Below are 15,550 nucleotides of genomic sequence, written 5' to 3'. Positions count from 1 at the left end.
TTCCAGTCATCTGAGACTTCCCCAGCATTCCAAGATTTGTTAAATATCTACACTAGTGACCCACAGAGCTTCTCAGTCAAGTCCCTGGAAACTCATGGGTGCAAGTTCACTGGTCCTGCTGAGTTGCCTGTGATGAGTTTCTCTTCTGCTTTCATGCATGTAGGAGCCAGGAGCAAAGGAATCGGACTACTGGGCAAATCCTGGCCTGACAGTCCCTGTTCTCACTGCCATGTCTCCTTGGACTTGCTGGCTATCTCCTATCCATAAATCAGAAGCACAGCTAGTAAGCAGCTGAACCTTTCCTTCTGCTGCTTCTCTAGTTTCTCCTGCCCAGGGAGCAGATTAACCCTTTGGGTCCTGTGCCTATGAATTCTGATGGTGGTAGGTTCTGGCTCATGAGATGTGCTACTTTGGATTTCCTCTTCAGCAAACTGAGCAAACTGGAACAACTGGAAGAGCTGAACCTGAGTGGCAACAAGCTGAAGACAATTCCTACAACGATCGCAAACTGCAAGCAGCTGCACACACTTATTGCACACTCAAATGAGATCAGTATCTTCCCAGAGATCCTGCACCTACCTCGTATTCAGGTACCCCTGAAGGGTGAAAGGTTTCAGGAAATATTTGGGGTGGAGGGATAACAGTGGAATTGCTGGGAGAGGAACTGCAGGCTCCAGCATTAGAGATGCAGGTCCCAGAGAGGGTATAATATGTGCATCCTATATCTATTCTGTTCCTTCTTGTTTGTCTCCTCTCTAAATTAAAGTCACAGATTTTCATTCCCTCCTTCATATTCATTGTCCATCTTTGAACCCCTTCCATTTCTATCATTTATGAAACACGAGGAGCAGAACTGAACCCAAGTCCAGCTGGGAGTGTCCTGCACATATCTGTATGGGGCCCAATCACTACATTTCCCACCACCTCTGACCACCATCCCCATGGGGCCCTGTTACTACCTTCTCCACCCCATTTAGGATCTCCCTCCCAACTCCTAAGAGCTATGTCATTATATAAGAACATAAGAACAGCCATACTGAATCAGATCACAGGTCCATCAAGCCTAGTATCCTGTCCTCTGACAGTGGCCAATGGCAGATGCCCCAAAGGGAACGAACAGACAGGTTATCATTAAGTGATCCATGCCCTGTCACCCAATCCCAGCTTCTGGTATACAGAGGCTAGGGACACCATCCCTGCCCATCCTGGCTAATAGCCATTGATGGACCTATCCTCCATGAATCTATCTAGCTCCCTTTTGAACCCTGTTATAGTATTGGCCTTCACAAAACCTTCTGGCAAGGAGTTCCAGAGGTTGACAGTGCGTTGCATGAAAAATACTTCCTTGTGTTTGTTTTAAACCTGCTACCTATTAATTTTATTTGGTGGCCTCTTGTTCTTGTATTATGAGAAGGAGTAAATAACACTTCCTTATTTACTTTCTCCACACCAGTCATGATTTTATAGACCTCTATCATATCCCCCCTTAGTCGCCTCTTTTCCAAGCTGAAAAGTCCCAGTTTTATTAATCTCTCCTCCTATGGCAGCTATTCTATACCCCTAATAATTTTTGTTGCCCTTTTCTGAACCTTTTCCAATTCCAATATATCTTTTTTGAGATGGGACGACCACATCTGCACACAGTATAGAAGATGCGGACATACAATGAATTTATATAGAGGCAATATGGTATTTTCTGTCTTATTGTCTATCCCTTTCTTGATGATTCCCAACATTCTGTTTGCTTTTTTGACTGCCGCTGCACATTGAGTGGATGATTTCAGAGAACTTTCCACAGTGATGCCAAGATCTCTTTCTTGAGTGGTAACAGCTAATTTAGTTTAGTATAGTTGGGATTATGTTTTTTAATGTGCATTACTTTGCATTTATCAAAATTAAACTTCATCTGCCATTTTGTTGCCCAATCACCCAGTTTTGTCAGATCCTTTTGTAGCTCTTCGCAGTCTGCCTGGGACTTAACTATCTTGAGTAGTTTTGTATCATCTGCAAATTTTGCCACCTCTCTGTTTACCCCTTTTTCCAGATCGTTTATGAATATTTTAAATAGGACTAGGCCCAGTACAGATCCCTGGTGTATACCGCTATTTATCTCTCTCCATTCTGAAAACTGACCGTTTATACCTATCCTTTGTTTTCTATCTTTTAACCAGTTACCAATCCATGAGAGAACCTTCCCTCTTATCCCATGACTGCTTATTTTGCTTAAGAGTCTTTGGTGAGAGACCTTGTCAAAGGCTTTCTGAAAATCTAAATACACTATATCCACTGGACTTCCTTTGTCCACATGCTTGTTGACTCCCTCCAAGAATTCTAGTAGATTAGTGAGGCATGATTTCCCTTTACTAAAACCATGTTGACTATTTCCCAACAAATTATGTTCATCTATGTGTCTGACAATTTTGTTCTTTACGATAGTTTCAGCCAGTTTGCCCGGTACTGAAGTGAGGCTTACAGGCCTGTATATTTCCAGCTCCATCCCATTGCTGATCTGCACTTGGTGGTGGGTTTCATCACTACATTCCCCACTCCACTACCAATTAGATCCCAGAAATGTGTCATGAAAATGCATCTGACAGGCCTGACCTACCAGTGGAAAAGAGACTTAGAAGCTGCTAAGGTAAATAACTAGTGATCTGTGACCCAGAACTGAGAGAGACTGTCTCCTTGAAGATATTACACTCCCCTTATAATATGGAGTTGAAGATATAGCAGCAGGGTCTCTGGGGGTTGGAGAGAGATCCAAAATGAGGTGGGGAATGTAGTGATGGGGTGCTGGAAGGTGGGGGTGAAAAGAGGTATAGAGGGGAAATGTAGTGATGGAGCCCTTAGGGAGGTTGCAGGAAGGGATCTCTCTCTGTTATGTTTTCTCTGTTCTGCAGTTTGTAGACTTGAGCTGCAATGAATTAACTGAAATCATGATCCCTGAGGTGCTGCCAGCAACCTTGCAGGAGCTGGACCTGACTGGAAACACGAACCTGGTGCTAGAACACAAGACCCTGGACATCTTCAGGTGAGTTGTGGGGCTGCCAGGCCAATGAAGCAAGAAGCTCTCTGGGAAGGGCTTATCAAGCTGGGCATAAGCACAGAAGAAGCATTTTAATACAGACAAATGTAAAGTTGTATGTCTAGGAACACAGAATGCAGGCCATCTGTGCAAGAGGGGGAACTCTATCCTGGGAAGCCATGACTCTGAAAAAGGCTTGAAGGATCATGGAGATTAAGCAGCTGAACGTGAGCTCCCAATGCGATTCTGTGGCCAAAAAGGGCTAATGCGATCCTTGGTTCTGTAAACAAGAACCTCAGGTAGGAGTAGGGAGGTTGTTTTACCTCTGTTTTGCACTGATGCGACCTATTCGGCAATAGTGTCCAGTTCTAGTGTCCACAACTGAAGAAGGATGCTGATAAATTAGAGAGGGTTCAGAGAAGAGCCACGAGATGATGAAAGGACTAGATAACATACCTTATAGAGAGAGACGCAAGGAGCTCCATCTGTTTAGCTTAACAAAGAGAAGGTTACGGGTGATTTGATCAGTCTCTAAGTACCTACACAAGGAACACAAATTTGATAATGAGCTCTTCAGTCTAGTAGACAAATATATAGCAAGATCCAATGGTTGAAAGTTGAGGCTAGACAAATTCAGACTGCAAATAGGTGTACATTTGTATCTGTGAAGCATGTACCAGAGGTGGAAGTAATGTGTTGACTGGGTCACTGAGTGCAGCAAAAGTCGTTGACATCCCCTTCCCACAATTACTCATCCATAACTGGCTAATGCTGTCTGTTTTGCAGCAGTCAAAATGCAGATGCTGGCTCTACACCAGCATAGAACTGTCAGGCAAAGAATCTCTTGGCACCTTGTAGATACATAACAGCCCATGGAAGACTTCATCCCTAATCTCCTTTCCTGGTCTCAGCTTCTTTCAAGGGGCTGCTTTCTATGAACTCTAGATTGGTAGGGTGAACTGGCCTTTAACCCTAATGCTTATATTGAAATCCCCAGGCTGTTATGCAGTCTGTGGGAGCGAATGACCTTTGTGGTGCTGTCTCTGCAGTCACATTTCCACCTTGAAGATTGATGCCAAGCCCTCCCTCACGGCAGACTCAGCACTTTCCTCTACGCTTTGGAATCATGGGTTAGCCGAGATGGCTGGCCAGAGGAATAAGTGAGTATTATTTCCTGATGTGAGACTCACACTTGGATCCTGAGACACCCACTCTGTTCTGGGGCACAGGCAGCATGCATTGCTGAATGACCACCAGTCAAACCCTGCTGTCCCCAGGAGCTAGCCAGCCTTCTGTGGCCTCCTGGATCATTTGCCTTCTCCTGGCAACTGGGGCCTCCCTTCCCCACTCCCTTCCTTGACTAAAGTCCACATGCTCTGGGACACTGAAGGTCTCTGCGCTCCATCCCTGGGTAGAACAGCCTTTGCTCTCAATGTGTGTGTGCGCAGAAACCACTAGATAGAACTGCTTATGCACTCCCCATGCAGGCTCTGCATGTTCCCCCCTGTGCTGGTGAGGAAAGATGGCCCCATTGGTCCAGGCACTAGCCTTGGACTTGAGAAACCTGAATTTATGTCCCAGTTCCATAGCACACTTTGTATGTGACCTCAGGTAGGGCACTTAGCCTCTCTTTGTCTCAATTCCCAATATGTACTGAGATATGAGTAATGAGATAATAGCACTGCCCTACTTCACAGGGGTGTGTGAGGAGACGTATTTTGGAGATTGTGAGTCACTCAGATACTATGGTCATGAGGCCATATAAATACCACAAATAGATTCAAGTTGCTTTTACCCTCCCCCTGTAGGCTCTGTGTGTCGGCCCTGGCTCTGGGGAGCTTTGCCGACAGTGTGGAAGCTGTGTACGGCATGTTCGACGGTGACAAGAATGAGGAGCTGCCTCGTCTCCTGCAATGCACTATGGCAGATGTGCTACTGGAGGAGGTGCAGCAGTCGAACATAGACTCTGTTTTCATGTCTAACACTTTCCTGGTCTCCCACAGGTAGGCTCGCAGGTGCTGGGAGCACCTGTTAAAACTGGTCAGACTGATGCATGGAGATGTGAGAAAGGCACAGGAGAGATCCTGTCCCAGTGCAGGGTAGGGAGGGTGCGCCTGTGAGCAAGGATTTGTTTGTTCCCGCAGTTTGATAAATGGGTGAGAAATGTGAGGAGGAGGCTCAAGTGGGTGGCTGATTTGTGGAGGGAGAGGGTGCCATCTCACATCTATGGGGGAGAGGGAATCTCACTTGTTGATGCAGGATCGAGTGTGATGGTCTCTGCAGGGTGTTCAGCTGCATCCCTAGGGTCATGGGTATATACATCGCTCTGATACCTAGGACCTGTTTGTTAAGTACCTATCGTTGGAAGCTGTGTTCTTTTCATATTGTCTCTTCCTTCCAATAGGAAGCTGGGGATGGCTGGCCAGAAGCTGGGCTCCTCTGCTGTTCTCTGCTGTATTCGACATGATGCTACTGACCTGGCTGGCAGCTTCACTCTGACATTGGCCAATGTGGGCACATGCGAAGCTATTCTGTGCCGCAGTGGAAAACCCCTGCCTCTTTCCAAAGTCTTCAGCCTGGAACAATATCCTGAGGAGGCCAGGAGAGTCAAGGAGCAAAAAGCCATCATAACAGAGGTCAGTTCTGCCTTTCTGCAGCTCAGCTTTCATCCTGCAATATGGGTTTAATAGCAGCACCGGGCTCTAACCTGCTGCAAGCGGCATCACAGCAGAGAGTCTACAGAGATAAATATTTGCATCTCTTTTGTCTCTGCTGCTTTCCAGCTCTGCTCCTGCTGCTGGTGGGACATTCAGCATTGAGCATTCTTGAAATGCCATGCTGAACAGATAGCTGGGCATATCTGGGAGGGTGAGGGATAGGTATGAGAAGCCAGCATCTCTAAAACCCCACATGCCAGAACAAACTGCCAGCTGGTGTGTGGTGTCTCCCTGAGGCTCATGGTGAAGACCCTGACCTAAGCAAAAGGTCATTCACTTAGTGAAACAAATGAGCTGCTTCACCTCTTCGCTCCCTCTAGCATGGGACCACATGGATGGGAATAGATTTTAAAATGGTCATAATTTTCTGGGCTAAAAGTTAGGGTGATTTGGATCTTGTGCAGCAGGGCTCTGACTGACTATATTATATGTGTGCGGGGAGAGGGGTCGCATCTTATTCTGAAACATCTATTCTTCTTTGAGTAATGGTCCCTGTGTGGATTCCAACTGCGAGTGCGTATACGTGCCATGTGCTGCAGCTGGAACTGTTCATAGTAGTGTCTGTCGACCTGACTGTGCGTTAACTACGTGGTGCGTCTGAGGCTTTAAGAAGCTGTGCGGGTCGATGTCGCTCCAGTACCCTCTTACCACCGCATGGCCAGAGTCAGAACCCCCATTCCTCGGTGATTGTAAGCTTGTTTTGAGTTCTCTAGTTCTTGCTGTATATAGTTATTCATAGAGTAGTTGTCCATCCTTGTTTTTCCTGTCCCTTAGTTGTTGTTAGTCGTTTGTTAGGAATAAAAATCCAAGACTTTTCCCTTGGTGGGACTCTCTTCCTGGCCAGGGGACTTTGCCCAGACAAGCAGAGTTTGAGTATGGTGCTTTCTGCCCTCGCTCATTCTCTGTGACCAAAGAACATCAACGGTGCCTCTTCTGTCTCAGCAAAGCTCACATCCCTACACACTGCTCTATCTGCTGCTCCTTCCCACCCTAAACTCAGGAAGCTTGTGAGTTTTGCCCATAAGTTCCTTATGGCGGAGGCTACGTGCCCTCGTGCACCACAGAAACCAGCACCAGCGGATCTGTTGCACAGTGGCTCTGCACCAGCAGCCAGCCCTCCTCCCGATCTGTCCTGCCCAGCACCAGTGACACTGCCACATCCAACTATGCACCATGTGCATAAAAAGCACACACATGGGCACAAGCGTAGCATTTCCTCCCCAGGCCGTGGTAGGTTGGCTGAGAAGTCACACAACAAAGATGAGGCTCCTGCTGTGAAGAAGTCTCATCCTGAGCATAAATCCCAACACCGTGCTCCAGCGAGGATGACCTTGACCACGGTACCAAGCCCGCAGTCTTCGCCTCCACCTTCATCCAGTCTGCTGGGACCATCGAGTATCTCCTGCCTGGTCCCATGCACCCCAGGGTGCCTGTCTCCCTTAACTGAGCTGCTGCTGCCATTTGCTGGCTCTCTGCCACAACCCGCACTGCCGACCACACACGGTCCTCCATTCCTATCTGAGGAGCCTTTCCTATTGATGGACCCGCCCCCTCCATTGTTTCCGGCTGCTCTGATGGTCCCATCAGTTCCAATGGCTCTGCCCCTGACGGATCCTTCTTCGGAATCGGACTGATCCTCCAAAGCAGATCCTGCCTTCTCACCAGCCTGTTCATACAGCCCAGATCCCAACGGGCAGCCCTACCCACCAACTTATGGACGCTTTGCCGATCCGTAGTTCACCTACCCGAGGGGACCCCCAGTTCCAAGCAACCCTTATGCTTGGCCCTCTTGAGCAGCTTGGGACCCGTAGTGGCATTGTATGCACCGCCACCACTATCCATCTGCTGCCACCGCCTATGAAGCCCCTTTGGATACCCCTGTTCCGCCGGATCCACTGGCACTGCTGGACTAGTTGGCTCCGCCAGTCCCCACTAGCGTCATCTCCTCTCCTGATGACACGCTCATCCCTCCCGCTCTCTTGCCTCCAGATGATCATGCCTAGTATCAAGCCCACCTTCATCCTATGGCCACTGCCCTCAAACTTCCTGTGGAGAACGTCCAGGATCCTCAAGACCAGTTCATGGATATTCTGCATCCTCCAAGCCACATTCGTACTGCCCTAATGCCATCCTTCAACCTGCCCAAGCAGTCTGGCACACACCAGCTTCCTGTACGTCTACTCCAAAGCGAGCTGAACGCTGCTATTTCTTGCCGGCCAAGGGTATGGACATCCTTTTCCAGCACCCACCTCCAAGTTACCTGGTATTCCGGGAAGCTACGGAGCTTGCCCACCACACACCCCCTACCAGGCAGCCAAAAAGCTCGGCCTTATCAAGCATAAGTTTTACTTCTCTGCGGGCCTCTAATTTTGTATAGCCAAGCCGTCCTGGCCAAGTATGACTCGCGCTTCTTTGCCAAACTGGCACAATTCAGGGACTTTCTTCCCCCAGACAAGCAGGGGGGACTTTCAATCACTCATAGACGAGGGCATGTTTCTCACCAAAGTCACGCTTCAGGCTGCAGTGAACACTGCAGATACTACCTCCCGATCGCTGGCCTCTGCGGTGGTTCTCCACCGCGACTCATGGCTGCAAGTCAACGGCGTCCCGGAGGAGGTCCAGACAACCCTTGAAAAGACCTCCCCTTCGGTAACAACAAACTTTTCAGTGACAGGAGGGGCAAGTCCCTTCACTCCCTGAAAGACTCCCGAGCCACCCTCCGATCCCTGGGCCTCGACACCTTGGTCCCTACTTGTCGACGAAACTGGTCCTCCTTCTGCCCCTGCCCTTGACAAACTTACCAGCCTTATCCACAGCGCCAGCCTGAACTACCCCATCGCCGCCGATGCTCTCAACGCCTGCAACAATCTTCTGCCCCTACCTGGGCTGCCTCCATGTTCACCCACTGTACCCTCAGACACAACTTTTGACACCTTTGCAGAGAACCATGAACCTTTCTTCATTCTGCTGGTTACACCCCACATCATCTTCGGCGACCACCTTGCCGTCTTTGCCCACAGCCGGGGCAAGATTGCCACTGACCAATGGGTGCTCGATGTCATTCGCCATGGCTACCTAATAGAGTTCTTTCTTTCCCTCCTCGCCACCCTCCCCAGGGTCGCACTTTGGATCCCTCCCAATACCACTCCTCCAACAGGAAGTGGATGCCCTCCTCTGCAAGAGTGCCGTAGAGCCAGTACCACAATGCCATCACGGCCATGGCTTTTACTGCGCCTATTTCCTCATACCGAAGAAAGGGGGTGGTATCTGCTGTAACGGGGTCAGACCAGATGACTACAGGAGAGTGGTCCTATTGGGTTCCAGGAAGTGGATGGGTGGAAGCCTGCCCACTGCTAAAGGACCTCTCCCCAGCCCAAGGGGAAGATCCACAGGACCTGGAAGCCAAATGATTCCAGGGGACAACTAATGAAATAACAGGGACAGCAGTGAGGTCAAAGGGTCAGACAAAGGGAACCTGATGGGGACACCGAACAGAGAACCCCAGACAGTGCCAACTGCTCCTCGAAGATGTCAAGGGAGCCAGCGGATGCCACCCAGAGGAACTCTGCCCGGGTCCGTGAGCAGACGGATGTTCGGAAATAGGCCCCACAGTCACAGGAGACCCCATCAGCCAGCCTCCTCTCCCTGGTTTTGTAGATGGCCATTTTAGCCATGGCCAGGAGGAGGTTGACCAGGAGGTCCCTGGATTTTGTGGGACCACGGATAGGGAGTGCGTAGATAAGAAGGTGAGGGGAAAAGTGCAACCAAAACCATAACAGGATGTCTAAGAGGAGCTGGAATAGGGGCTGCAACCTGGCGCACTCCAGGTGAATGTGTGCCAGGGTCTCCCTCATGCCACAGAAGGGGCAGGTGTCCGGGGTGGGGGTGAACCACGCCAAGTACACGCCTGTGCTCATGGCTCTGTGAAGGAGCTGCCAAGTGATAGGTTAATTAGGACACCTGGAGCCAATTAAGGGGCTGCCAGAACCTGTTAAGAACCTCCCCTCCAGCCAGATAGGAGTGTGCGATAGGAGCTATGGGAGGAAGGCGAGCGGCTGCACTGCGACCTGCACCGCGGTGACACCCTTCGCACGCCTTCACATGTGCTGCCTCCAACTCTGGCTCTGCTTGACTTACAACACGCAGAGGGACCCTCTCTCCAAGCTGGTCCTCTTCCCCCACTTCCATCCTGGCCTCCCTCACTTGGTGGTGCAGCCCGTCCTGATGGGCATCCCTTTCACACCTCTGGTGTCATGCACCACCCTGACCACAGTTGTCTCCCTGGCAGGATGGGGAGCACATATGGAGGGCCACATGGCCCAAGGCCTCTAGTTACCCAAGGTAGCCAGAATGCACATCAGTGTTCTTGAACTCCGAGTCATCCGCCTAGCTTGCCATGCACTTTTACTATTTCTCCACTCTTGCCATGTCCAGCTGCTCTCTGACAACATGGCGACGTGGTCCTATATATCAACAAACAGGGCAGGGCCTGCTACCCTTTCCTCTGTGTGGAGGCCATTCTTCTTTGGAATTGGTGCCTCAGATACAGCATTACTCTCCATGCTGTGCACCTTCCCGGCATGAGCAACTCCTTCATGGATAGCCTCAGTTGTTCCTTCTCCTCCTAGTTCTGTAGTTTCATATTTGAGTTCCGTCAGATCTCCTGGGCAAATACCATCTGGTCCTGGTGACTTAGCACTGTTTAATATATCAGTTTGTTCCAAAATCTCCTCAACATGGGGCAGTTCATCAGATTTGTCACCTAAAAAGAATGGCTCAGGTATGAACCCACTGATTCAGCTGTAGTCACCTCTTGGACCAGATCCTGTGTGCCACTTAGGACTGAATCAAGAATTGCCTCTCCCTTGTGGGTTCCAGGGCTAGCTGGGTCCCGCTTCCCGCCCACTGCAGCTGGGCAGCTGCGCAGGGTCCTGCTGCCCTCCTGCCGCAGCTGGGCAGGTGCATGGGGTTCCCCCACCAGGTTGGGGGCTGGGAGCTGTGCGGGCGGGGCTGGCTGGGAGCCCCAGCCCCAGGGCAGAAAATGTCACGGAGGCCAGTGGAAGTCACAGATTCCATGACTTCTTTGACTTCCATGACATAATTATAGCCTTACCTATTATATCAATATTCCCATTTAATAACAGGCATTCAAGTTCACCCATCTTAGTATTTAGGCTTCTTGCATTTGTATACAACCACTTATAAAATGTGTCAGTCCTTATTGTCTACCTTCATGTGATGTCATTGAATGGGAATCATTTACTTTTGACTGTTTCTTTTCTGTTCCTACCTGTTCTTTATCGTAGAATCACAGAATATCAGGGTTGGAAGAGACCTCAGGAAGTCATTTAGTCCAACCCCCTGCTCAAAGCAGGACCAACCCCAACTAAATCACCTCAGCCAGGGCTTTTTCAAGCTGGGCCTTACAAACCTCTAAGGAAGGAGATTCCGCCACCTCCCTAGGTAACCCATTCCAGTGCTTCACCACCCTCCTAGTGAAATAGTGTTTCCTAATATCCAACCTAGTCCTCCCCCACTGCAACTTGAGACCATTGCTCCTTGTTCTGTCATCTGCCACCACTGAGAACAGCTGAGCTCCATCCTCTTTGAAACCCCCCTTCACATAGGTGAAGGCTGCTATCAAATCCCCCCTCAGTCTTCTCTTCTGCAGACTAAATAAGCTGAGTTCCTCTGCCTCTCCTCAACTTCTATCCTCTCTCCTCTTTACTATGATATAAAGTATCCCCTTTAATAAATCATCCCCTAAGAGACATGTCTGTCCAAACCATGTGCACTTCCATACCTGCCAGATTTTCCCCAGCCTTTAATTTAAAAACTCCTCTGTGACCTATTTAATTTTACAATCTGGGTCCATTTTGGATTAGATGGAGCCCATTCTTCCTGTATAGGTTCCTTCTTTCTCAAAAAGGTTGGTGATACCTTTATTGGATACTTTGTCCAGTTCTATTGTCTACACTTCAGAAAATATGCTGGCAGGTGGAAAGGACTCAGAAAAACGCTACACAAATTATTTGAGGTCTGGCAAATCTGCCTTATAGCGAGAAACAAAAGAAGCTCAATCTATGAAGTTTATCTAAGAGAAGGTTAAGAGATGACTTGGTCATTGTCTATAAGTACCTATATAGGGAAGAGATTTGTGATAGTAGATGTGTCTTTAATTTAGCAGAAAAAGGTTAACAAAATCCAGTGGGTGGAAGTTGAAGCTAGACAAATTCAGTCTAGAAATGAGATGCAAGTTTTTATCAGTGAGGGTACTTAACCATGGGAACAACTCACCAAATGGTGTGATGGATTCTCCATCATCTGCAGTCTTTAAACCAAGACTGGATTATTTTCTGAAAGAGATGCTCTAGCTCAACCAAAAGTTACTGACTTGTTGCAGGAATCACTGGGTGAAATGTGCTGGTCTGTGTTATGCAGCTGGTCAGACTGGATGATCAGAGTGGTCCTGTCTGACCTTAGAATCTATGAAGGTTTCCCCCCACCATTGACTCCTTCATGGTGTGGCAAGACCACCTGTAGGAAGGAAGTGAGTTTATTGCCAGCAAGGGGCCAGTTAATGCCGCTTGTGGTTATGTGCCATGTGTCACAGTTTCAGGGCAACTGCACTTGTATTCCCCCTCTGTGGTCCACCAAGTGCACCCATTTTAGGCTTCTGGCCCCCAGCCATTGTCTCTTTTGAGTGGAAATCTGCATCTCACTCCCTCCTGACCAGGGATTTTAAGGCTCTACAGCTCCCTTCCTTACACTGTGGTATCCCCAGAAATCCAGACTGCCTAAAAAGGTCATCAACTGGGCTTTTTTTTTTTCTGCAAAGGCTATGATCAGTGTATTGCCCATGGTTATAAGATACCACACAGCTCTTTCTAAGAAAGCCCATTTATTCAAAGAAAAGCATTTAAGAGAAAATGTATTAAAACAATAAAATAAGTTATGCATGCTAACCCCAGGAGGTCACCCCAACTCTAACTTAGGGCTCTTGGTAGGTTTTGGTTCTTCAAAATCCATCATTGGGTTTCCCCCGCGGTTACATATTCATCACTTTAGATCCAGAACCAGAACAAAGGCAGCTGTTTCTTTATACAGCTCCGTGCTTTGATCTTGGCCTTCTATAAAAGGTAGTCAGCAGATAATGACTTCTTCTCAGGCATAGCTTCAAAAAGCTGGGTTTTTGGCTAACCAGAGTTGGGGAATTTGCATTACCTTCTCTCTAAGGATTCCACAAAAAAGTCACTTAACACTTACTGTCCCAAAAGTTCATACTTGTCTGGCACATTTCATTATAGTCTTTGAGTTCCCATGTCTTGCATCTATCACATCTTCCCACCCCAAGAGGTGACGTACGGTCCCAGTCCACAGCAATACATAAACTTCATATAATAAAGTCATAAGGATATTGCAGGAAATTGCCATATCTGTCACACTATGTATAATGATCTGCTAGGAGCGGGATTGAGACCCACTTCCCATAGACCCCCAACTGTCCACCCGATAGGTATGCCTTTGTAGATTATAAAGCCAGAAGGGACCATTGTGATCATCTAGTCTGATCTGCATAACTCAGGCCATGGGACTATGCTGAATTATTTACCGTTTGCACTAAAGCATATTTCTTAGAAAAACATCCAAGCTTGATTTAAAAATTACCAGTGATGGAAAATCCACCACAACTTTAGATAAATTGTTCAAATAGTTAATTAACCTCACTTTGCCTATAAATATAAGCCTCAGTTGCAGCCTAAATATGTCTAGCTCAACTTCCAACCATTGAATGTTGTTATATCTTCTCTGCTAGACTGAAGAACCCTCTGTTATTAAATTTTCTTCTCTGTATAGGCACATATAGACTGTGATGAAGTCATCCCTTAACTTTCTCTTTAAGCTAAACAGATTGTGCTCTTTGAGTCTGTCACTATAAGACAGATTTTCTAATTTTTTAAAATCATTCTCGTGGCACTTCTCTGAACCGTCTCCAACTGATCAACAACCTGTTTGAACTATGGACAGCAGAACTGTATTCCAGCAGTGGTTGCACTAGTGCCAAATACTGAGGTAATACAGCTTCCTTACACCTACTTGATATTCCCCTGTTTATACATTTAATTATTTCATTAGCCCATTTGGAAACAGCATCACATGGGGAGCTCATGTACAGCTGATTATCTACCATGACCCCCAAATCTTTTTCAGAGTCACTGCTTTCCAGGATATAATCCCCCATCCTGTAAGTATGGCCTGCATTCTGTGTTTGTAGATGTATGACTGTGTTTAAGTGTGGCCAAATGCAGAGGCAACACACAACTCTTGATGGTGGTGGGGAGCACAATTTAAAGGTGGGGGGGCACATGATCACCCCACATGTCATCTCTGTCTCCTGTCCACAGTGGCCTCCAGACACCTACTGCCAAGCAGATAACTGTGGCTGAGGGTGTGGAAGGGGCGGGACACAATGGGCTTCCCTGTGCCCCCTCTGGCGAAGCTGCACTGCCAGCCCCATCTCTTTTCCTTGCTCTGGGAGCCCTCTAGCAGGGCTCAGCGGGTGCACGGTGCCTGTGCCTTTCCCATCCTGCGCTCATCCTGACTTCCACCCTGGCAGAAATCTGGGGGACATATGACTGTGTGTGCCCCCATGTGTCACCTCTGGCCAAATGTATGTTGTTTGCTTGCGCCTATCTTGTGAAGCTATCTAGATTATTCTGTATCAGTGACCTGTCCTCTTCATTCTTTACCACTCCCCAATCTTTGTGTCATCTGCAAACTTTTATCAGTAATGATTTCGTTTTCTTGTAGGTCATTGATAAAAATGTCAAATAGAGTAGGGCCAAGAGCCAGTCCCTGCAGAACCCCACTAAAACACGACTGCTCAATTATGGTTTCCTGTTTACAATTATGTTTTAAGACCTATCAGCCAGTTTTTAATTCATTTAATATATGCCATGTTGATTTTGTATTCTAGTTTTTTAATCAAAATGTTGGGGGATACCAAGTCAGGTGCCTTGCAGACATCCTAGGGCTTGTCTACATGAACTTTTAGTTCTCCTTCAAGTGATTGTGTGCACATACGTTCCCAATGGTAGCCTCTGCTCTCCTTGTGTTCTCAGACAAGAGCATAAAGGGGTGGGTCTGTCCCCCTCTGTCTCAGTTCCTTCATATTGCACATGGCAAGAATTTGCGCTCCCCATAGCAGTTGCTTCAGTTAGCCAGTGTTTCAGAACTTGTTTAGTGTATATTGTTATAGTAGTATTTTGTGTAGTATAGTTAGTTTAGGTAGCATTTAATAGTTACCTGGAGGATTTATTATGCAAAAAATTCCCCAGGTTTTAAGAAGTATGCCACATGTGGGGGTGTTATGCCTTTCTGTGACGGGGATAAAAGCTGCTTGGTCTGTCTTGGTGAGGGCCATGTGAGAGACAAATGCCCTACAGTAACTCCTCACTTAACATTGTAGTTATGTTCTTTAAAAATGCAACTTTAAGCAAAACGATGTTAAGTGAATCCAATTTTCCCATAAGAATTAATGTAAATGAGGGGGTTAGGTTCCAGGGAAATTTTTTTCACCAGACAAAAGAGACACACACACAGTATAAGTTTTGCACAAACAATATTGGTGCACAGTGATGATGATTGTGAAGCTTGGTTGAGGTGGAGGAGTCAGAGGGTGGGATATTTCCTGGGAATGCCTTAACTGCTAAATGATGAACTAGCAATTGACTGAGCCCTCAAGGGTTAACTCACACACACTACAAGGCAGCAGGAAAGGAGGGAGGGCAGACAGAAACACACACCG

General features: G+C 47.7%; 2 protein-coding genes across 5 annotated transcripts in view; one reads left to right on the top strand and one right to left on the bottom strand.

Moving 5' to 3' along the window:
- The window catches only part of IST1 (IST1 factor associated with ESCRT-III), a 578,781-nt gene that overhangs the window by 305,127 nt on the left and 258,104 nt on the right, over nucleotides 1-15,550 (bottom strand). The gene's annotated exons all lie outside the window — the stretch shown is intronic.
- PHLPP2 (PH domain and leucine rich repeat protein phosphatase 2) overlaps nucleotides 1-15,550 on the top strand; it is a 147,197-nt gene that overhangs the window by 117,713 nt on the left and 13,934 nt on the right. For 3 of the 4 annotated variants that reach the window (XM_050922905.1, XM_050922903.1, XM_050922904.1), the window contains exons 14-18: nucleotides 428-590; nucleotides 2,901-3,031; nucleotides 4,075-4,185; nucleotides 4,834-5,028; nucleotides 5,430-5,661. In XM_050922905.1, coding sequence (XP_050778862.1) covers nucleotides 428-590; nucleotides 2,901-3,031; nucleotides 4,075-4,185; nucleotides 4,834-5,028; nucleotides 5,430-5,661 — 832 coding nt within the window. The remainder of the gene's footprint in view (nucleotides 1-427; nucleotides 591-2,900; nucleotides 3,032-4,074; nucleotides 4,186-4,833; nucleotides 5,029-5,429; nucleotides 5,662-15,550) is intronic. The other variant, XM_050922906.1, reaches the window with a different exon arrangement.

This window comes from Gopherus flavomarginatus, chromosome 14 (assembly GCF_025201925.1).
Source record: "Gopherus flavomarginatus isolate rGopFla2 chromosome 14, rGopFla2.mat.asm, whole genome shotgun sequence".
NCBI classification, from domain to species: domain Eukaryota; kingdom Metazoa; phylum Chordata; order Testudines; family Testudinidae; genus Gopherus; species Gopherus flavomarginatus.
This window is presented reverse-complemented; position numbering and strand designations above follow the sequence as displayed.